The following is a 17,849-nucleotide window of genomic DNA, read 5'->3' as shown; positions in this document are numbered from 1 at the left end:
AGTTGCGTGATTGTAGGACGTAATGCAGGCTGTTTAATTCTATCCCATCAAAAGTTTAAACGGCCCGACGGCGGCCTGAAAAAGTCGACTTACATTTCTTATCAAATAAATCAAATTTTCCGTTAACATAGTTTCGTCGTACGGGTATATACTACGTAAAAATGACAATGTTACCAAATCGGACAGGTAATATATCGGAGAACACATATACGGACGTAAATATAAATAAAATCGTTTGAAAATTATAATGATTATTTATCTTTAACTCAAATATTTGTGCAATTTTTTTTTTACTTCGTGTAAATTTCCGATAACAAAACATAATTTTTACTTACACATTCTAGACATGGGATATTCTTTTTTTTAAATTGTTAATTCATGACAAATCAGTCTTCGAAATATATTCGGCGGAAAAACGCGGTTAACGAGTTTGATGAATAAAAGTGTTTGTATGGCTAAAATATTATCAGTTAATGTTAAAGTTACATTAGAAAATTGCATCTTTGAATTGAACTAAAATCAAAATATGATTCGCATATTTTAATATTCATTACTATGAATATTTGGCAATTTATCATTATTTACGTGCTCTCAGTAATTATAGTTGTGTTTTGGATAAGAGTGTTAACGTCTGTCTTCGAAATGGTTACAGCTAACAAAAGAAAACACATACGATCGAGTAATATAACTGAAAATCAAAACCAACCTTTTGGCACACATGGTTATAACGATTACAAATCTCTTTACAGGTTCGAAATTACGGCGCAATTCTCAACGATTGCAAATGCCGGCACGAAAGGGGCTCCTAGCGCCCCAAAATACATTTTTGGATACCATCGCCACCCGTTTCGATGGAACGCGTAAGTTTTATGATTCAATTTTACAATTTTTTAAGTTTATTAATGACGAGACGGAACCGTAAAACTCTTTCCTTATCTTAAAATACCACATTGAACAGACTTGTATTAAACTGGTGACGTTTTCGGTGTTTTATCAATGGATATACCGTCCCAGTTTCACTTTACACAATTATTTATATGACTAATAAAGACACATACGCATTGTGTGTTGAATGTACGTGATAATGTAAGGTTTTAACCGTGAAATATTGACTATTGAGTGTAGTTGTTGAAATTATAAATATTTGACGGAATATTCTGCGATGTAATAATGACATTGAAGTCAACATTTGTACAATGTGTACACATAGTGACAAAGCACCATTGGATGCGATCGATAAGAACTAAGATTTAATTTCGTTTACCTGAATATGAAGATGTTCAGTTCAGGTGCAAAAGCTTTATCGTCCGTGGAGTGGTAGAGTGGATTTAATTCAAATTTACTAGTCCACAACTTTTCAGTTACTACTAACTTGTGTGTCATTCAGTCAGAATTCTCAGTAAATAAATGATCGAAGTAAATTTTGTCATTTCATCGTCATTACTCATGTTTTAGACGTTCAAAGTTGAAAACGTTGAATGTTGAAATGAATTTTTGTTTTATTTGAAACACATATGGCTGCTCTTACTTAAAAAGAAGTCGCAAAACCATTATCCTAAATATGGAATGCACAAAAAATAAAAGAATTGAGGTTGACTGTACGAGATTCATATAAACTCATGCCAATTGTTTGAGCAAAAATTGTAAATGCAAAAGTTTCTGTGATTTTTTGTTTGTTTTGTTTATTACTATAATAGAACTTCACGTTGAAAGAGAAATTTCTCTTAAAGTATGCAAGCTATGCGTTTTTTGTCGTTTCACGTTTATAAATTATTATTTAAAAAAAAGAATTTTACTTAGAATGATTGTGTTGGGTACCTAAATGATGAATAAAAACGGATAAAAATCATTTCAACAATTCTTTCTCAGCATTTATATAGTTTCTTGTTCAATATAAACCTGAGCACATATACCTGAGCATACACTTTTTCATCTTTCTTTTTTTCAAAGGACCATGCAACGTGTTACTTACGACTAAAATGCATTTCATGAATTACATAGGAAAGTACTCGAATGCTAAATTTGAGGTGGCGTAACTAAAAGTCCGAATTACCTACTTCTGTGATACAGTTTCCATAAACAAAAGGTGTACGAATGAATAGCTAAATTACTGAATAAAGCTCTATTGCACTATTTGTCTAAAGCGAGCCTCGTCTGTTATGTCGTCTGTTGAACGCAGCGATTATAAAAGTTAACTATGTGCTATGACTGAATCAGGTCTGGAAACAAATGAAGTAAAAGATTTTGTTTCAATATGTTAACAATATTAGTTCAAAAGAAGAAACGGACTGTATATTGGCGATTTAGAAGCTCTTCACTGAATATACACACCATGTATGGCCTATTCTTCAAAATCGGTCGACTTATGCTGAACTCAGTCATTATTCATGTAAAAATCGTATGAAAATGAGTTCGTTTGAATACCTTTTTAAGATCTCGTTATGTCCTCCGCTGTGAAATTAGACCTTACCTGGTCACCTGGTTGTTTATATTCATTGATTATCTCAGCTTATTCTATAGCCTCACAAATTTCATGTTAAATACGAAAGTTCTAACTGAATTTTTGGATTGTCAAACGAGCTGTTAACATTTTTGTAACGACTGGGGTCCTCTCACATAAGTTCTTGGAAAATGTAACTTAAAAGCAACAGATACAATGGTCAATGACTCTTTATAACAAAACCAAAATCACGGACTCTACTACTTCATTTTGACTCACATTCTAGAACTTCAAATCTAATCAAATATTTTTTAACATATTGTCTCTGTGTTACGTCTTAAACTGCATATGTAGCACGTACAAACTTTTCAGCATTCTCAAAATAGGATGTTCGCAGAAAGTATATCGTTACGCATTACCATTGAATGAATTCATACTCGACAGCGAACTTTAAGCGCCCATAAAAATTATTATTGCATCACAAATAAGTTGTAACTCTTGTAGAATGAGCATTATCATCACCGTGCAATGTGTAAAATGGCAAAAGAAGATTAGACATAATACTACGACGATTATTGTTTATGCTTCGAGTTTGTGAAATTTTCCATGGTTGAAACACTTCAACTTTAAGCCGTAAGTCATCTTCAAAAGATACACATCTACGAACATCTTAATTCAACTGAAAACAGTAAAATATGTGGTAAAACACCTAACGATTTTACGCTAGAACCAGCTCTAAGTATCAGTTCAATTTTCCAATTTTCCCATTTCTGTAGTCAACTTTTATTCGGAGCTCGTAATATAAACTCCAACTCTTAGCACCACCGTAACGTTATAGGCGATGGATATATAATAATGTCTATATACGTCTGGCCGTTGAAGTACGATGAGAACTGATCAATTATTTCCATACATATAGCAAAATCAACAAAACGTAATGTTGTCTAATGGTGGTTTAAGCAAACAATCAATGGTATGAATTTATCAAGATTGTGAGTGATATCGGTTGACTGAATTTCATCGAAAACATTCTAAAGGGTAGATAGTATTTTGTTTGTGTGCTTAACCGATAAGTACTGTTTTAATGAATTGATATTTTTGGTTACATCAAAGACACGAAGTAATAATTGTGACGACACGTGACACAAATTTCCAACGATAATATCGTTTAAGCGAAAGAAAATTTGTGTAAATGGTTCATATTGGTAAAGAAACAATATTTCAATCATGATGGGCAGAAAACCTTTCATAACCCTTTGCCCGAATATTTAAATTTGTTAAAAAATATCGTAAATTGAATATCCGGAAAACCCAAAAAACATGGCATGTCCATGACTACTAAAATGACTAGAAATGCAACAGTCGAATTGGAACGGAAGTTTGTCGAAATTCTAGGAAAATATTGAATGTCCCTTTAGTACACATTTAGTCAAAATTTAAATTCCCAATCAACATACATCGCTACAAGTAATTTTTGATGTCGTTTCGAGTGGTCTGATCTCGTTTTTCCATGCATAAGTACATACATTCAATAAATCACGGTGAGCTTGAATTTTTTTAGGTGAAAGTACATGTACCCAAAATGTTATTGCTGTTTGTGGCAGAGGACTTTCAACTAAAAAAAATTCAAGCTCACCGTGAAATCAGGGTATCTGGTTTTAGAATCAAAAATTTTATGTTTGTTGTTGCGATACTACGTTATAGTTGATCGTTCTTTTGTGTGGGTTTTGTATTCTATCATTTCATTGGAACCTAGAAAATATTCCCAGTCTGAAGAAGTAATGATTTTCCAATAGGAAATCTGCTGGCCTTTTAAAAACAGCAAATGTATTGTAGTATTCATCATTAAATCTACTACTTCCTATGTTTAAAGTATCAATTTAAGTTTGATACAAAATAGTTAATCATTCATACTCGTAATAGTAAAGGCCACTAAACAGTCAGAGTTCGTTACTAGTTATTTATGACATCCAGTGCAAAGTACTTTATTAGGCTCTAGATGTGTATCACACATCGTGAGCTTAATAAAGTACTTTGCACCGTGATTCATACAACGTTTTATGTCACAGAGGCATCTAAAGTTTGCAAATGTTTTTATTGTCATTGTCGATAACATTATGTAACGTCGTTACGTTGAAAACAAACTACTGTGAGCTACAGTTTCCTTATCAGTCTGTTATAATTAACGGTAGTTTCATTTCCACTGTGATTTGGGAACTATTAATCCAAAATACTGACTATCCGACTGACTATTTCATCGAACGTAGGTGAACAATCCAGATGGTTTTTGTAGATAAAATTGTTTCACTTAGCACTCTTAAATTTTAGACGATTATCGTATAAATATTTGTGATAAATTAGTATTTAAGTACCGTACGAACGACATGCTAAAAAATTTTTGTTCTCTCTCTAAAATCCTTAATCTAAAAATAAAAGAAAATATTTTCAACATATGCATCATCGTCTCATATTTGTAATGCAATAATTTCGTTTATGCCACTCAGCATCATAATATGCAAAATTTGCAAACTTTAGATGCCTCTGTGGCACAAAATGTGGTATGAATCTTGGTGCGAAGTATTTAATTAGGCTCACGAAGTGTATTATGACACACGGCCTGCGGCCTCGTGTCATAATTACACATCTAGAACCTAATAAAGTACTTCGCGCTCGATGTCATAAATAACTATAATGATCATGTTATATTCTGCTGCACTGTATAATATACCGTGTTGTATGTACACACCGAAAATTATATTTAGCAAAGTTTTTTGATCGAACGCTCAAAAGCCATCCAGATGACAAAATACAATAAACAAAAGTCATTTAATCAGATCATCTTCACACTATGTACACAAGTGAAGGCAGGGAATGTTGCCAAGTAGTAAGCTGACGGTATCACTACATCATAATAATAAACATATTACTTAATGTTTATTATATTACCGTAGCCATAAAAAATGTAAAATTACTTTAACGGTCTTTAAAATAAAAGAAAAAGAAATGAAAGTAAGGTTATCTCGAATGAATGTCGGGTGTATGGTGCAAAGTCGTTTTAGTTTTAATTACGATTATCACAAAATATTCTCTCGATGTATTTTAAGAGCGCCGAAAATAACTCTAGTTTAAAAACAGCATCAAATAAATATCCGAGAATAGTCTGAAAATTATTTATAAAGCAAAGTTATATCCGTGCATAAAACTTATAATTATTTAGTTCATTATTCCAGTTTTGCGTTGCTCGTTTTGTTGTTCTCGTGTAAACCGCTACTGGCATAATTATATGCTTTTGCCAAAAATTCTTCAGATAAATTCATCAAAGCCAACGCGTTAACACACTCTCGGAGCTTGTGTTTGCGAACAATATTAACAAACACAAAGGGACGCACTTACAATTTTCATAAATTTTAAACTATATAGGTTGTGGCATAATGTATGTTGTTGTGGTATAGTTTATACTGAACTGTCCCGCAGCGTCACACTTGTTTCATAGGTGAAAATGATGGGATCATAAAGTTTTTTTTTTATTTAACCAAAGCCATGTATACAACGTAAAAAAAATGCTGACACGGAGGAAAATGTGGCTTCGGCTGGGGCTTCAAACTTCCCACTGACAAAAAAAAAATTGGAAGCAGGTAGGTAATGTACTTTATGTCGTGAATACGAAAACTATTTTCTCTACTCAGTGACGAAAAGAACTGCCATAATTGTGAGAAATGAAAGAAGCTTTTTTCCTAATATTGCGATAAAAATGTCTTCATCTTTTCACATTCTATGAATTACTTTCGAATAGGGAAATTACTTTTAATAAAAAATGAGCAAACTTCGAGAATTTACAGCATAATAAATTATAGAAAAGTTAAAAACGCTTTCCATATAGCAACTATAGCAGCATTTATAGCTGTTTTAGGTCATATAGCAATGTTATTAAAACAAGCACGGAGTTTTTCAATATATTCGCACAATGCTGGTAGACTAGATACTTTTCATGAAATGTGTTCGCGTAATATTAAGTACATAGTTTGTAAGCTGTGACTTATTTCCTACAGAAAGATAATATAATTTTTGCTAAATGTTTGAGCTATTCACAAAGAGCGGACACGAAACGTTAGTCAGGAATTTCCAATGGAGACGATGTATGAAGCGTATGCTTTCGACAAACCACTGTTCTCCGCAAAATATGTCTTGTGAACATTAAGATTTTGCTTTACTTCAACTAATGAGAAAGTTTTTTATTTCTTAAATTCTTTTCCCGACAATTTTATTGAAACATGAAAATTGAAAATATTCTTTTCGCAACAAGTGACGAAAAGTAGGACTTTCCATTGCCTTTATTGCGAAAAACGTTGTATACAACTCGTTGATAAATGCTTTTTTAGGCACCCGATCTACACATCTAGAAAAGCATTTATCACTCGGTTGTATAATAGTATGTTGTGTTACAAGTATTGTAATGTTGATTTTGAGCGAGTAAGGAAAATTGGGTCGTGTGCTGAAAAAATCAACATTCCAATACTTGTAACACATCATGCTTTGTGCCAGTCGAGAATTGAAATAGACAAGAGCACAAACAATCATAATTTTCATTGTAAACAATCACTCTTCAAATTTGATCGATCACATTGCTTTGCATTTTCTCAAACGAATGCTGTAACAACTCATACAAATTCCATATCAACACTGCTTTGAGTGTTGTAATATCACATCAAACGGGTGCTGAAGTAAGTCACTTTACAACACTAAAATGAGTGCTGAAAAGAGTCGTATTTCAATTCTCGGTGGCACAAATAACTATAACAAAATGATTCAGGTTGCTAAATGCATTTTGGGTAATTCACGTAAAAGAATGCATGGCAGTGCATTCTACGGTTGCATTTTAGTATCTACGATTTTTTTGACATTCTACTTGTGAAGTCAGTAGTGCAACGAAAGTCTCAAAACTTCGGCAATACTCTTGAAGACCGAGGACTTTTCTCAAAAAGGAATTTCAAGAAAGTTCCATAAAATCACGAAAATTTACTGTTCCTGTGTAGAGCGTAAACGTTATATGTATCAATAATTGAATTAAAATTTCTGGAAGTGAAAGTTGATGTAATTTTGAATTTCCGTCATTATAATTATTCCAGTATGCTTGTCATGATCACAACATAATTTTTTATATTATAAGCCTCATCCTGACGTAACAACCCACATAAAATCATTTTAAATCAACACCCCTAATATCAATGAATCAGACTAAATAAATCAAGAAAATATTATTTCGACTTTTTCCTCGATCCTTTTTCATCCAATTCAGACATCCAATACGGAAGTAAAATGTAATACGTTGTCACAATCAATCGAATTATTTTTCAATGTCCCGTCATATAACATTTGATTTTTTTTTTTTTTGTATGAAAGCTTTGCCATGTATCCCATATTTCTTTACGAAATTCATTGTATTTTCTATCAAAACACTCAATTTCGATTTTATTAGATTACAGAACGTAAATGTTAAGCAGATACGCTTTGTTGTGTATGTTACATTAAATAAAGCATAAAAAGATGTTGTTTAGCTTTTAAAAGGCGTCGATATAAACCTAGAGCCATTTTTACAATACTCTTATACGGCAAGAAAGTTTGTCTTCGTTGCATAAATATTACGAATGTTTATTTACTGGTTTTATGTTCTTTAAACGTTGAATTTCTAAAAATATACATTTTAAGTCAGTTGATTTATTCGCCCAGGTACATTCAATTTTAGAGGTAGAACAATAGTAGATTACATAACTGTGGGGTATAACGAACGTTACACTTCTGTACATAACACGAACGAGCGATAGCGAGTGTGTGTGTTATGTACAGAAGTGTAACGTGAGTGTATTCCCCACAGTTATGTATACTGCTTTGTCACATGAGCGAAATCATGACAATATTTACAATGTTTTGCAAGAACTGGGTAGCCGAATCGGTTAGAGCGCCTGTGACCAAATTTTTTTTTTCAAGAAATTTGGGTTCGCTTCTCAACAAAAACTTTTTTTTTTTTTAATTTACTGTTTGCAAATAAAATGCGGGGGTCCAGGGGGCGGCAGCCCCCTGGTATAAAAAAATATTCAAACTGAAAAACCGTAATTCATAATTTCTTCTAGAAATAAAATTTCACAAAATCACGCCATGCCATGCGTTCAACACACAAACACATGAATGTTATTGTACATAGTCACGATGCGACTTGGTCGCATGTGTTATATACTCGTTAAAATCAATCACATTGGCTACGTAATTCTCTTACGTTAGAAGATTGTGTGGTGCAGTGGCTATGAACGTTGCTTTCCACACGGAGATTCCGTGTTCGATTCTCATTCGGGCCAGGTTTTTTTCTTTAAAAAAAAATGGTCCAAAATTTGGCTAGAGTAAAAAAATTTACCCTAGAGGTTTAAGAAAATTAAAACCCTAGACGGGACAGATTAATGTATGAGTTAAACCTTATATAAAGGTATGTGTAACGTATGGTATAAACACGCGGATGTGATAAAAAAAAAAACTCAATTCATTTTTGTATCGTACGAGTGTTTTTATGTACATTCTCCACCTTCTACCAAACAGTCGACGTACACCGGTATTCTCATAATATGACGATGTATAATATATGATTGAATGTTAGAGTCATATACATAATTTTCTGGAAAAAGCTTTAGCCTGAACGCACAAGTTGTTTTTTGCTATAAAAACTTTTTAATGCTGATGACACATAACAATGGATTTAAAGCCATATATACTCTCTTAAGCTTTGTTTGAAAATACTACGTGGTAAGAGAAAGCTTATACGTGTGTCTATGTCTACGTATACACACCATATTTAAATTGTTTCGATACACTTTGGTTTCGAGTGGCATACATCTCAACAGAATGAAGGTATGATTTGACATCGTTGAAATTTATTCCAGGAAAAAAAAGTTTTCACATAAAACATTATTAAATTTGTATTGGAAGCACACAGGTTGGGTATGGATCAATTCTGATCCATATCATCCCGACAACCTTTGCATATTCATAAATTGTGTGGATTATATTCGTCGAAGAGTGTTCCTGTTGATCAATTCGAAATTGTTTGTTTGTTCAAAAGTAATCCAACCCACGATGTATACTTTAAACGTGGAAACTTTACCGCTCAATCAAACTTACATTTTTTTAGCGAATCCGGCAATGCCACTTGGAAAATTCAAGCAATATTAGCAAGTCCCTTTAGAATTTGGAGCGACTTAGAGCTGGGATATGAACACTTTATACCATTTTTTGCACAAACCGTTTTCATGAAAACATTTTTCTTGAATTTTCCCACATTTTCCCAAAAATATTTCTGGGAAAATTTGTAAAAATTTAGAATATTTGTTGGAAAATGTTTTTATAAAAATAGTCTACAATTTTTTGTCTCCATATGTTTGCATGTGTAAAGTCTGGTAAAACTTACAATTGGGCACGCATCTAGATGCAACATACTTGATGTTTTGTTATAAAACGTAATCTTGGTGGAAGGCAATCAATGCTACCTCAAACATCTTACAGTTCTAAGACGTCGTGTCTTTCATGGCCATGGTCTCGTAATAGACAATTTCAACCAAACATTCTGGTGAAATGTTGCAAATGATCGACTTTTTTCATACGAAGCTTTTTCGTCCGCAGTTATTTTGTCCGAATGCCACATTAACCATTCCAGAACGGGAAGCATATTAGAACATTATTTTAACTAACAAGGTTAAAGATTCAATTTGTGATGACAGCACTGAAAAAGCATTACGTAATTGATGAATGATCCATCACTTATTTTGATTTAAATATCGTGTTGTGTCTTATTTTATAAGAGAATCTAAACTAGAGAAGATCATTCATTACTGACGTCGCGTCGTTGTCAGATCTCGTTTCTGACAACGTTTGCAACGACAAAACGCCTCAGCTCTCCAAAGCTTTTCAGAGTCGGAACTCGGAACAGTGTCGTCAACACAACCAATTAACAGATTCATTATTATTTACGTAGTAGTACATCAATTGCTTATGTCGTAATACATAAGAATAACATCGGTACTCATCCAGGATCATCGGTAACTCATATTAATATTATTTAAAAAATCGAGTCATTAAATACGGGAAAATTTACCACATTTTTCTTATAACAACTTGACTAAAAATAAATTCATGGCGAAATCGATATCTCATATATGCAAGATCAACAATTATCCATTGTTCAATATTTCATTTTTTTTCTGCTTCAATATAACGTAGGTCGTTGCTCTCCCGAAATGAATGTAACAAGCGACATTTTGCAACCGATATTTTCGCTTTAACAAACTTTGAATTCTCATTTTTTTCCCCAACTCAATCTCTATGTAAAACAATCAATATTAGACTTTCGGATTACTTTCAAATTTTTATATCTAGCAATGTTGTTGGAATAGGATGTTCAAACACATACAGACACACATTCAATTTTTTTAAATATAAAAGTTTCTGCCAAACTGTTGTTGGTAGAAGACTATCCACATCATCCACCTCAAATAAAATATCGAATCGAATCTGTTAATGGTTTCGATATATTTGAACATTCGACGCGAAACCATTCAGTCGATAAAAAATGGAATAATTTTTCGCAGAACAAGGTGCTAATGTTCAACAAAAATAAAATCATTTAAATTAAAAAAGGAAATTGATGAAAAAAAAACGCTGAACGAATGATTTCATTTTTCTAACAAATAATTCTCATTGAAACCGTTTGAATACAGTACTTGTGTAATGTGTAAGCATTCGTTTTCGAATTCTTTTTCATTTTTATGCTTCTCCATTTGTAGACGTATAATTATGCTAATAAAGAAAACTTTAATTTCCGAATCATTAACTAGATCTTTTATGGCATAGTACAAAAAGTTTCAGATTAAAATCTAGAAAAAAGGTATAGCCATAAAACATTTCTGATGCCAGCGAAACCTGGGAAATTATCATATTAAATTTTATCTTCCGGCATTTAAATTCAGCTTAACCAACCCCCACCCAGTTACATTTTTTGATAAGAAAATTGCATGTACGTACATACTGCTCTATATAGATTATAGAGAATTACTTCGTTCGTAGCTATGTGAAATAATACTCCACTTCTATTTGGTATTTGGTATATTGTTACTACTGTGTTATTTAAGTTGTATACACAAATACACTTTGTTACATAGCTTTAGCTGAATATTAATGGGGTATGGTGAAAGTGGAGAACACTGTAGTGTGTGTGTATACTGTTGTTATCGTCGTTTTAAGAAAGACACTTGAATGAAAGCATGCTTGTAATATCAAGTATTATATGCACTTGCCTTTGAGACGTTTGAGGTGATGTATCTGCATAGTGTATGTCCATTTTGATTGGATAAGATCGTGTGCAGACACTTTTTTCCAAATAGAATTGAAACGTAATTTGATTTTCATGTACGAGTTTAGCTTTGAAAGACCTAATATTTAAGAAATAAATAAATGAACATTTACTTTAAAGGATGAAGTTATTCCGCCTGAAGCGACTAGACTTCCACCTAAGGGTTCTGAAGAAATCAAAAAATCACTTTTATAAATTTCCAAAATGAATAAAGAATTCGTTGAAGTTCCGATTGAGCTTATGATAATGTTAAGGCTAAGGTGGACTCACACCTCTACAGTTCGATCAGTAGGAATCAGTTGGGATAATCGATAAATATTGCCTTCGCCTGACAGGGAAGTAAGCATCAGTTGGGATAATCGATATATATCGACTGATAGTCAAATTATCCAGTCGATATTTATCGAATAATCAGTATAGTATTGCCGATTATCAGGGGATATTTATCGATTATCGACAAAACATTCGATTGATGATTTTTCAAATCTGAGGAAATAATCGGTGTTTGATCAATCGAATGAATTATCGAAAATCTGAATTTAGGAAATAAAATTCCCAATAATAAGCCCTATCAGGTTCGGGATTCGGATCATGTTAAATCACAGTTTTTCTCAGGAATATAACCTTATAAACACTTTCGGTATTGTAACCTCTATATTTTAGTATATTTAGCATATAGTCTATTAAGGCTACACTGTATGAGCGCGAGGGATTCTTTTGAAAAACAGCCTGCTGATCCCGGACGCATATTCCAGTGGACTTTTTTATATGTACCTAGATAGATAATGGTCTCAAGACCAATACCACGTTCAAAAACTTTCTTCGAAACTTTTGTGGCTGGTGAAAGGTGATAGAAAACCGAAAACTTTCACTTTTCTTACAAAAATTTCTCCAGTTACACGAGCCGTACAGGATCATAGAAAGGTAATCACATGTACTATTGAGCCGAATAGGGACTTATTGGTTTTAAAATTCATCCACATTGAAAAATGTGCAGTTACAGTTTTCAACTGAAGACTTACACTGTCCTCACAGAAATTTCTCGAGGCACACAAAACGTACATGGTCGTGTTGGGTATAATTTGAAGTACGTTTATGTGATTTTGGGCCAAATAAGGTCTTATGTGCTGTGGATGCATCTTCAATGAAATAGACGTTGAAATGTTTAAGTGCCCATACTTAATTGCATATGCATATAGACCCCATAAGACCCTATTTGGCACATAAAATTACCTTTCAAATGATACCCAACATGACCATGTTCGTTTTGTGTACCTCGAAAAATTTCTGTAGGAACACTGTAAGTCTTCGGTTGAAAACTGTAGCTGCACAGCACACGTTTCAGTTTTAAAACCAAGAAGTCCCTATTCGGCTCAATAGTACATGTGATTACCTTTCTAATTACACTCCACACGACCCTGTACGGCTCGTGTAACTGGAGATTTCGGTAGGCTGTTTTTCGAAAGAATCTCTCCGAATATTACATTCCCTAGTTGCATTTCTTCTTCGTCATACCAAAAAGTTGAGGATCCGGTTTAATCATGTTTGTGCTGAGGTTTGTAGTCCTATCGAATGGATTTACGTTCTCCGCAATGATTGATATTAAATATTTGTGGGACAATAAATTGTCAGAAAGAAGTCATACATATCAAGATTTACTTAATAAACGTCAGAAAAAGACTGTCGCTTCGCGGATAAGACGCATATCAACACGAAATGCTACTTTTCACACTAATTTGCAGTGCACATGACCTCTTTTTCAGATAACTTTCAGACAGCCGTTGTCATTGTATAGATATAACTTTCCGTCAATAGACTTGTCAATTTGCGTTCTGCGGATTATGTCGCTCTGGGTCTTAGCATTTTAATAACTGAAATATTATACTACTGCGACGTAAAAAGATATTTTATTTAAATTATCTCTCATCGCGCTTATAAATTAATATCTCGTGTGTGCTTTTTATTATACATATCGTGTGTGGCTGCAAATTATGTAGCTTTAACTTGTGTGTAATGTAATATGCTTTTCGTGTGTTTTAATTTAGCCGGCGGGTCGTAGTAACGAGTGCTTTAATGTGAGAGTTTAAGGAAAATAAATGATTTTGTAAATTTTACGCTATCATCGTTTTTATCGAGCAACATGTCTGAGGCTTCACTCAGACTCGTAACTTTAATTAAATTTTTGGAAGATTGTCACCGAAATGTATTAACATCAATTTATAGCGAGTGTCTCGTATATGTCTCGCGTATAATTGAACTGTCAAATCATAATTAACTATTCTTTAAGTTAAGTTTAATGCCTTATAGTGAGCTTGAACTTACACGTTCTCCATTGAATTCAAGATCAGTTATTCGTTACTACACTAGAGTCTATGAATGGAAAATGAAAATTGATTCTAATCAGCACACTCCAAGAACAGGCAAAAGAACAGAATTTGGATAAGAGGTTTCCACGATGTACATTTGTGTACAGTCGTCGACTTTGAAATAACTGACGTATTTCGTTTCAGCTGATCCACTCATACAAACAAATATGGCTTTACGTCATTAAACGATTTTACCGTTACCACGCGCAAGCGTGTACGTACATTGTTCACCCGTGTAAACAAGTAATAACACATTTGTTTGTATTAGTGGATCAGCTGAAACAAAATGCGTTACTCATTTGAAAGTCACCGACTGTAACTAGACTGACTGTATAAGGTTTAAAAATTAGCGTTAAAGTGTAAGCACACTTGTATTCAACCAATTGAAATTAAATTTCACAGTAAACTAGCTTTTAGCTACAATAATAACAACTTCCAACAATTGCAGTGAAAATAAACGTCAAGAAAATAGCACTCGAATTCCATCCCTATGCATGAAGTTTTGAGTTTCAATGTTTTGAAAGTTATTGGGAAGTAAGCTTAGCAAAAGGTTTGTTTATGACGCGGAAACCAACTTTCCACTTCTTAACCATAGTTGCATAAACAACTTTTTTTTGCCGTTCATGGTCAGGTCTTACTTGAAATTTGTATGAAAACACAAATTATCAATCGAGTTGCAGTTCTCTTTGCTCTCTAGCCACAAGCAACGTTCTTGCTTGAAGTGTTTTCTATTTCAGTTCCCTTGTTAGGGTTATCAAGTAATTTTTAAAATTAGAAAACAGCCCTAGCTACCATGTCAGCTCTCTATTTTGAGATTTTTAAAATGAAAAATTTCGTTACATGAACGAATACACTTGTTTTTCGTTTGAAATGATAAAATATGAATTCAAGTAGCTCTCCAAAACATTACCATCACAGCAGAATACAACTTCCTTTGTGTAAACATAAATGCAAGTTTCGTTTATGATCTAAAAATTGTATTTTTCCTGACGTCAAATAAGTCCATTATTACCATAAATTTTTTAGCAAGATGATTGACTGAAGGTACAGTACCAGGGGCTATTTAGTTGAATTTTCAGCAAATTTTGGCGAATTTGGAGAATTTGACGAATTTTGGCGAATTTTGACGAATTTTGGCGAATTTTGACGAATTTTGGCGAATTTTGACGAATTTTGGCGATTTTTTGTGAATTTATACATGATTTTAAGAAATTTCAAAGAATCTTAGAACTTAGTTACATATTTTTGGCCAAGACATTCCAGAAATCTATTTTTAACCGGGAAGCCATGATGGTTTTTTTTTGGAAAAACGATGAAAAATGTTCTAATTTTGTGAATTTTACATATATTTGTGAATTTGGTAGATTCTTGCATATTTTTGTTATGCTATATCACAAAACTAGCAAAATATTTCAAAAAACATAAATTTGGAAGAAAATTTTCAAATTTGAATTTTTTAATTTGGGAGAATTTCGGCGAATTTCGACGAATTTTGGCGAATTTTGGCGAATTTCGGCAAATTAATTCAACTAAATAGCCCCTGTACAGTACATTTACGATAAGGGTATTAACATACATAACATTATACATTAGTATTAATGGTGGCTCAGCGCATATAAATGAAAACGTGGCGTTGTTGTAAATAAACAAAATATATGCCAATTCCCCCAATGCGAATACGGTCTCGGAACGAGGTTCGAGAACCCCCGTTCATATACATATAAATGAAATGACAAATTCTACGTAAGCCCGTATACCTGGTAATGCTATTTTTCATCTAACATTAGAATGGCAGGAATATGTTAAGAAATCAATTTGGAATATCTTTTTTTGCGGATGAAAATAAACTCTTGTTTGCCGCAGAGATTTTGCATATATATTGGCAGTAAACGTAAACGGTTGCAGAATGTACGTATATATACACGCAGGTCATGTATACTTACTGATTGGATTGTTAACCGTCCGATTGTGAAAGAAGGAAACTACGGAAGCCGATGAAATCGCAAAATTTCAACAATAAACTAAATTCCAGAAATTTGAGATGGTATTGCCATATTGCGTGAAATATATGGGGTTTCGTTAAAGATTTCCTGGCTCTACCTTTGATGGAATATAACCATCAGTTTATTTAAATTTAAATGAAATGAACTCCAGTATATTTCATTGAATGGAAAACATGTCGGTGTATTATATGGTGCAAGTATATCGCTTTTTTCCATCTCGATTCTATATGTCTTTCGCAACGGTTATATCGTAAAAACCAACAACCAACACGAACGTCATTTCACACTAATAACTGCTATTCCGTGAACTTTAAATTGAGTTAATACGATGATGTGAAGTGCTTGCGGTTGTGTGTAGCTGGAGTATTTTCTAATATTAAAAATTCAATCCCAAATCAAACCGTCTCTCCTGTTTGTGTATGTATTCAAAACTATATTAAAGTGACATTAAAGTTCGTCAGTTACAACAGAAATATATGTTTGAAGAAAACTTTTATTTACAGAAGTTACTCTTTAAGTCGTAAAACGTTGATAGGAATTTAAGTGTGTTTTGAATAATTGAAAAATAAATAAAATTTTACGAAGCGAGGATGCTTGAGATGTGAAACGAATTTTATATGGTTCAACAAATGTGGTGACTTTTTCATATTTTTTATCTTGTTTTTTCGTACATTAAATAGCTATTTTAGGTGGTCTGAGAGTGTAGTATACGTAATAATAGCTTATTGAACCACTGAGAAGGTGAAGGGGTTTCTTTGTACGTTTCATTTCTTGAGTGTGACTCATAGTGACCAAACATGACACGATATTAGATAGTTATTCGAGTTGAGTTACTATCTTTTAACTTGTAGGTGGTCGGTATGGTGACATTACAGAACAAGATAAAACGACACTGAATGTATCATTAAATACTTATAAATATAAATGTTGGTATAAATATAAAAGAAGGTTTCACCGACAAGTTAAAGCCTGATATTGCACTGGTCTACTAAATGCGTTAACAACTCATGACTCTATGTATACGCGAATACAATGCAAACAAAAAATTATAAATCCTCGGCTTACTCTCGGAATATAATTTTTGTTTGTATTGTATTCGCCTATACATAAAAATACATTCGTTTAATAACGCATTTAGTAGGCCAGTTCATTGATTGAGTTCAATAATTTACTATTTATAATTCAGTGACGTTCGTTGCCTATTTTGAGCTCGGTGATAAATGGTTTTTTAGGCTCACTACGTGTATTGTAATACATCTAGTACCAAAAAAATCAGTACCAAAAGTGACATAAATAACTATTTTGCAACAAGTTGCGAAATTAGGTTGATTTTGTCCCTAGATACTAGGTGTTTCGTTCGTTTGGTAAACTCATCGTGTAACTCAACGTGTTATACAATAATTTATAAAATGTGAAATAGTTAAAGAATTTTGTAGATCTCTCGATTTCATTAGACTGTTCTGATAATTTTCTAACAGTTCCTCGTTGTGTCCATTGAATGTCACTAAATCATTAAAACCACACGAATCGTATAAAATGTGAAAAGAAATCATAGAAAACCTCAAAACATTCTTTAAAGATGTCCCAAATAATCTTAATAATAATTGAACCCTCAATTTACACTAAATTAGACTATTCATCAATTTAAATAT

General features: G+C 32.9%; 1 protein-coding gene and 1 long non-coding RNA gene across 2 annotated transcripts in view; one reads left to right on the top strand and one right to left on the bottom strand.

The window, feature by feature from the left end:
• Positions 1 to 394: 394 nt before the first annotated feature.
• LOC119079969 (potassium voltage-gated channel subfamily H member 8) overlaps positions 395 to 17,849 on the top strand; it is a 98,501-nt gene continuing 81,046 nt past the window's right edge. Inside the window, exons 1-2 of the mRNA XM_037188108.1 lie at positions 395 to 679; positions 750 to 860. Of these exons, the coding sequence (XP_037044003.1) occupies positions 556 to 679; positions 750 to 860 (235 nt within the window). The 5' untranslated portion in view covers positions 395 to 555. The remainder of the gene's footprint in view (positions 680 to 749; positions 861 to 17,849) is intronic.
• Positions 444 to 8,954, bottom strand: LOC119079971. Its single transcript, XR_005088261.1, has 3 exons — positions 8,620 to 8,954; positions 4,971 to 4,979; positions 444 to 455 (listed from the first exon to the last, which is right to left on the bottom strand). It is a non-coding gene; the product is annotated as an uncharacterized LOC119079971 (long non-coding RNA).

This window comes from Bradysia coprophila, unplaced genomic scaffold, assembly GCF_014529535.1.
Source record: "Bradysia coprophila strain Holo2 unplaced genomic scaffold, BU_Bcop_v1 contig_350, whole genome shotgun sequence".
NCBI classification, from domain to species: domain Eukaryota; kingdom Metazoa; phylum Arthropoda; class Insecta; order Diptera; family Sciaridae; genus Bradysia; species Bradysia coprophila.
Note: the sequence above shows the minus strand (reverse complement) of the source record. Positions and strands in the feature narration are given on the sequence as shown.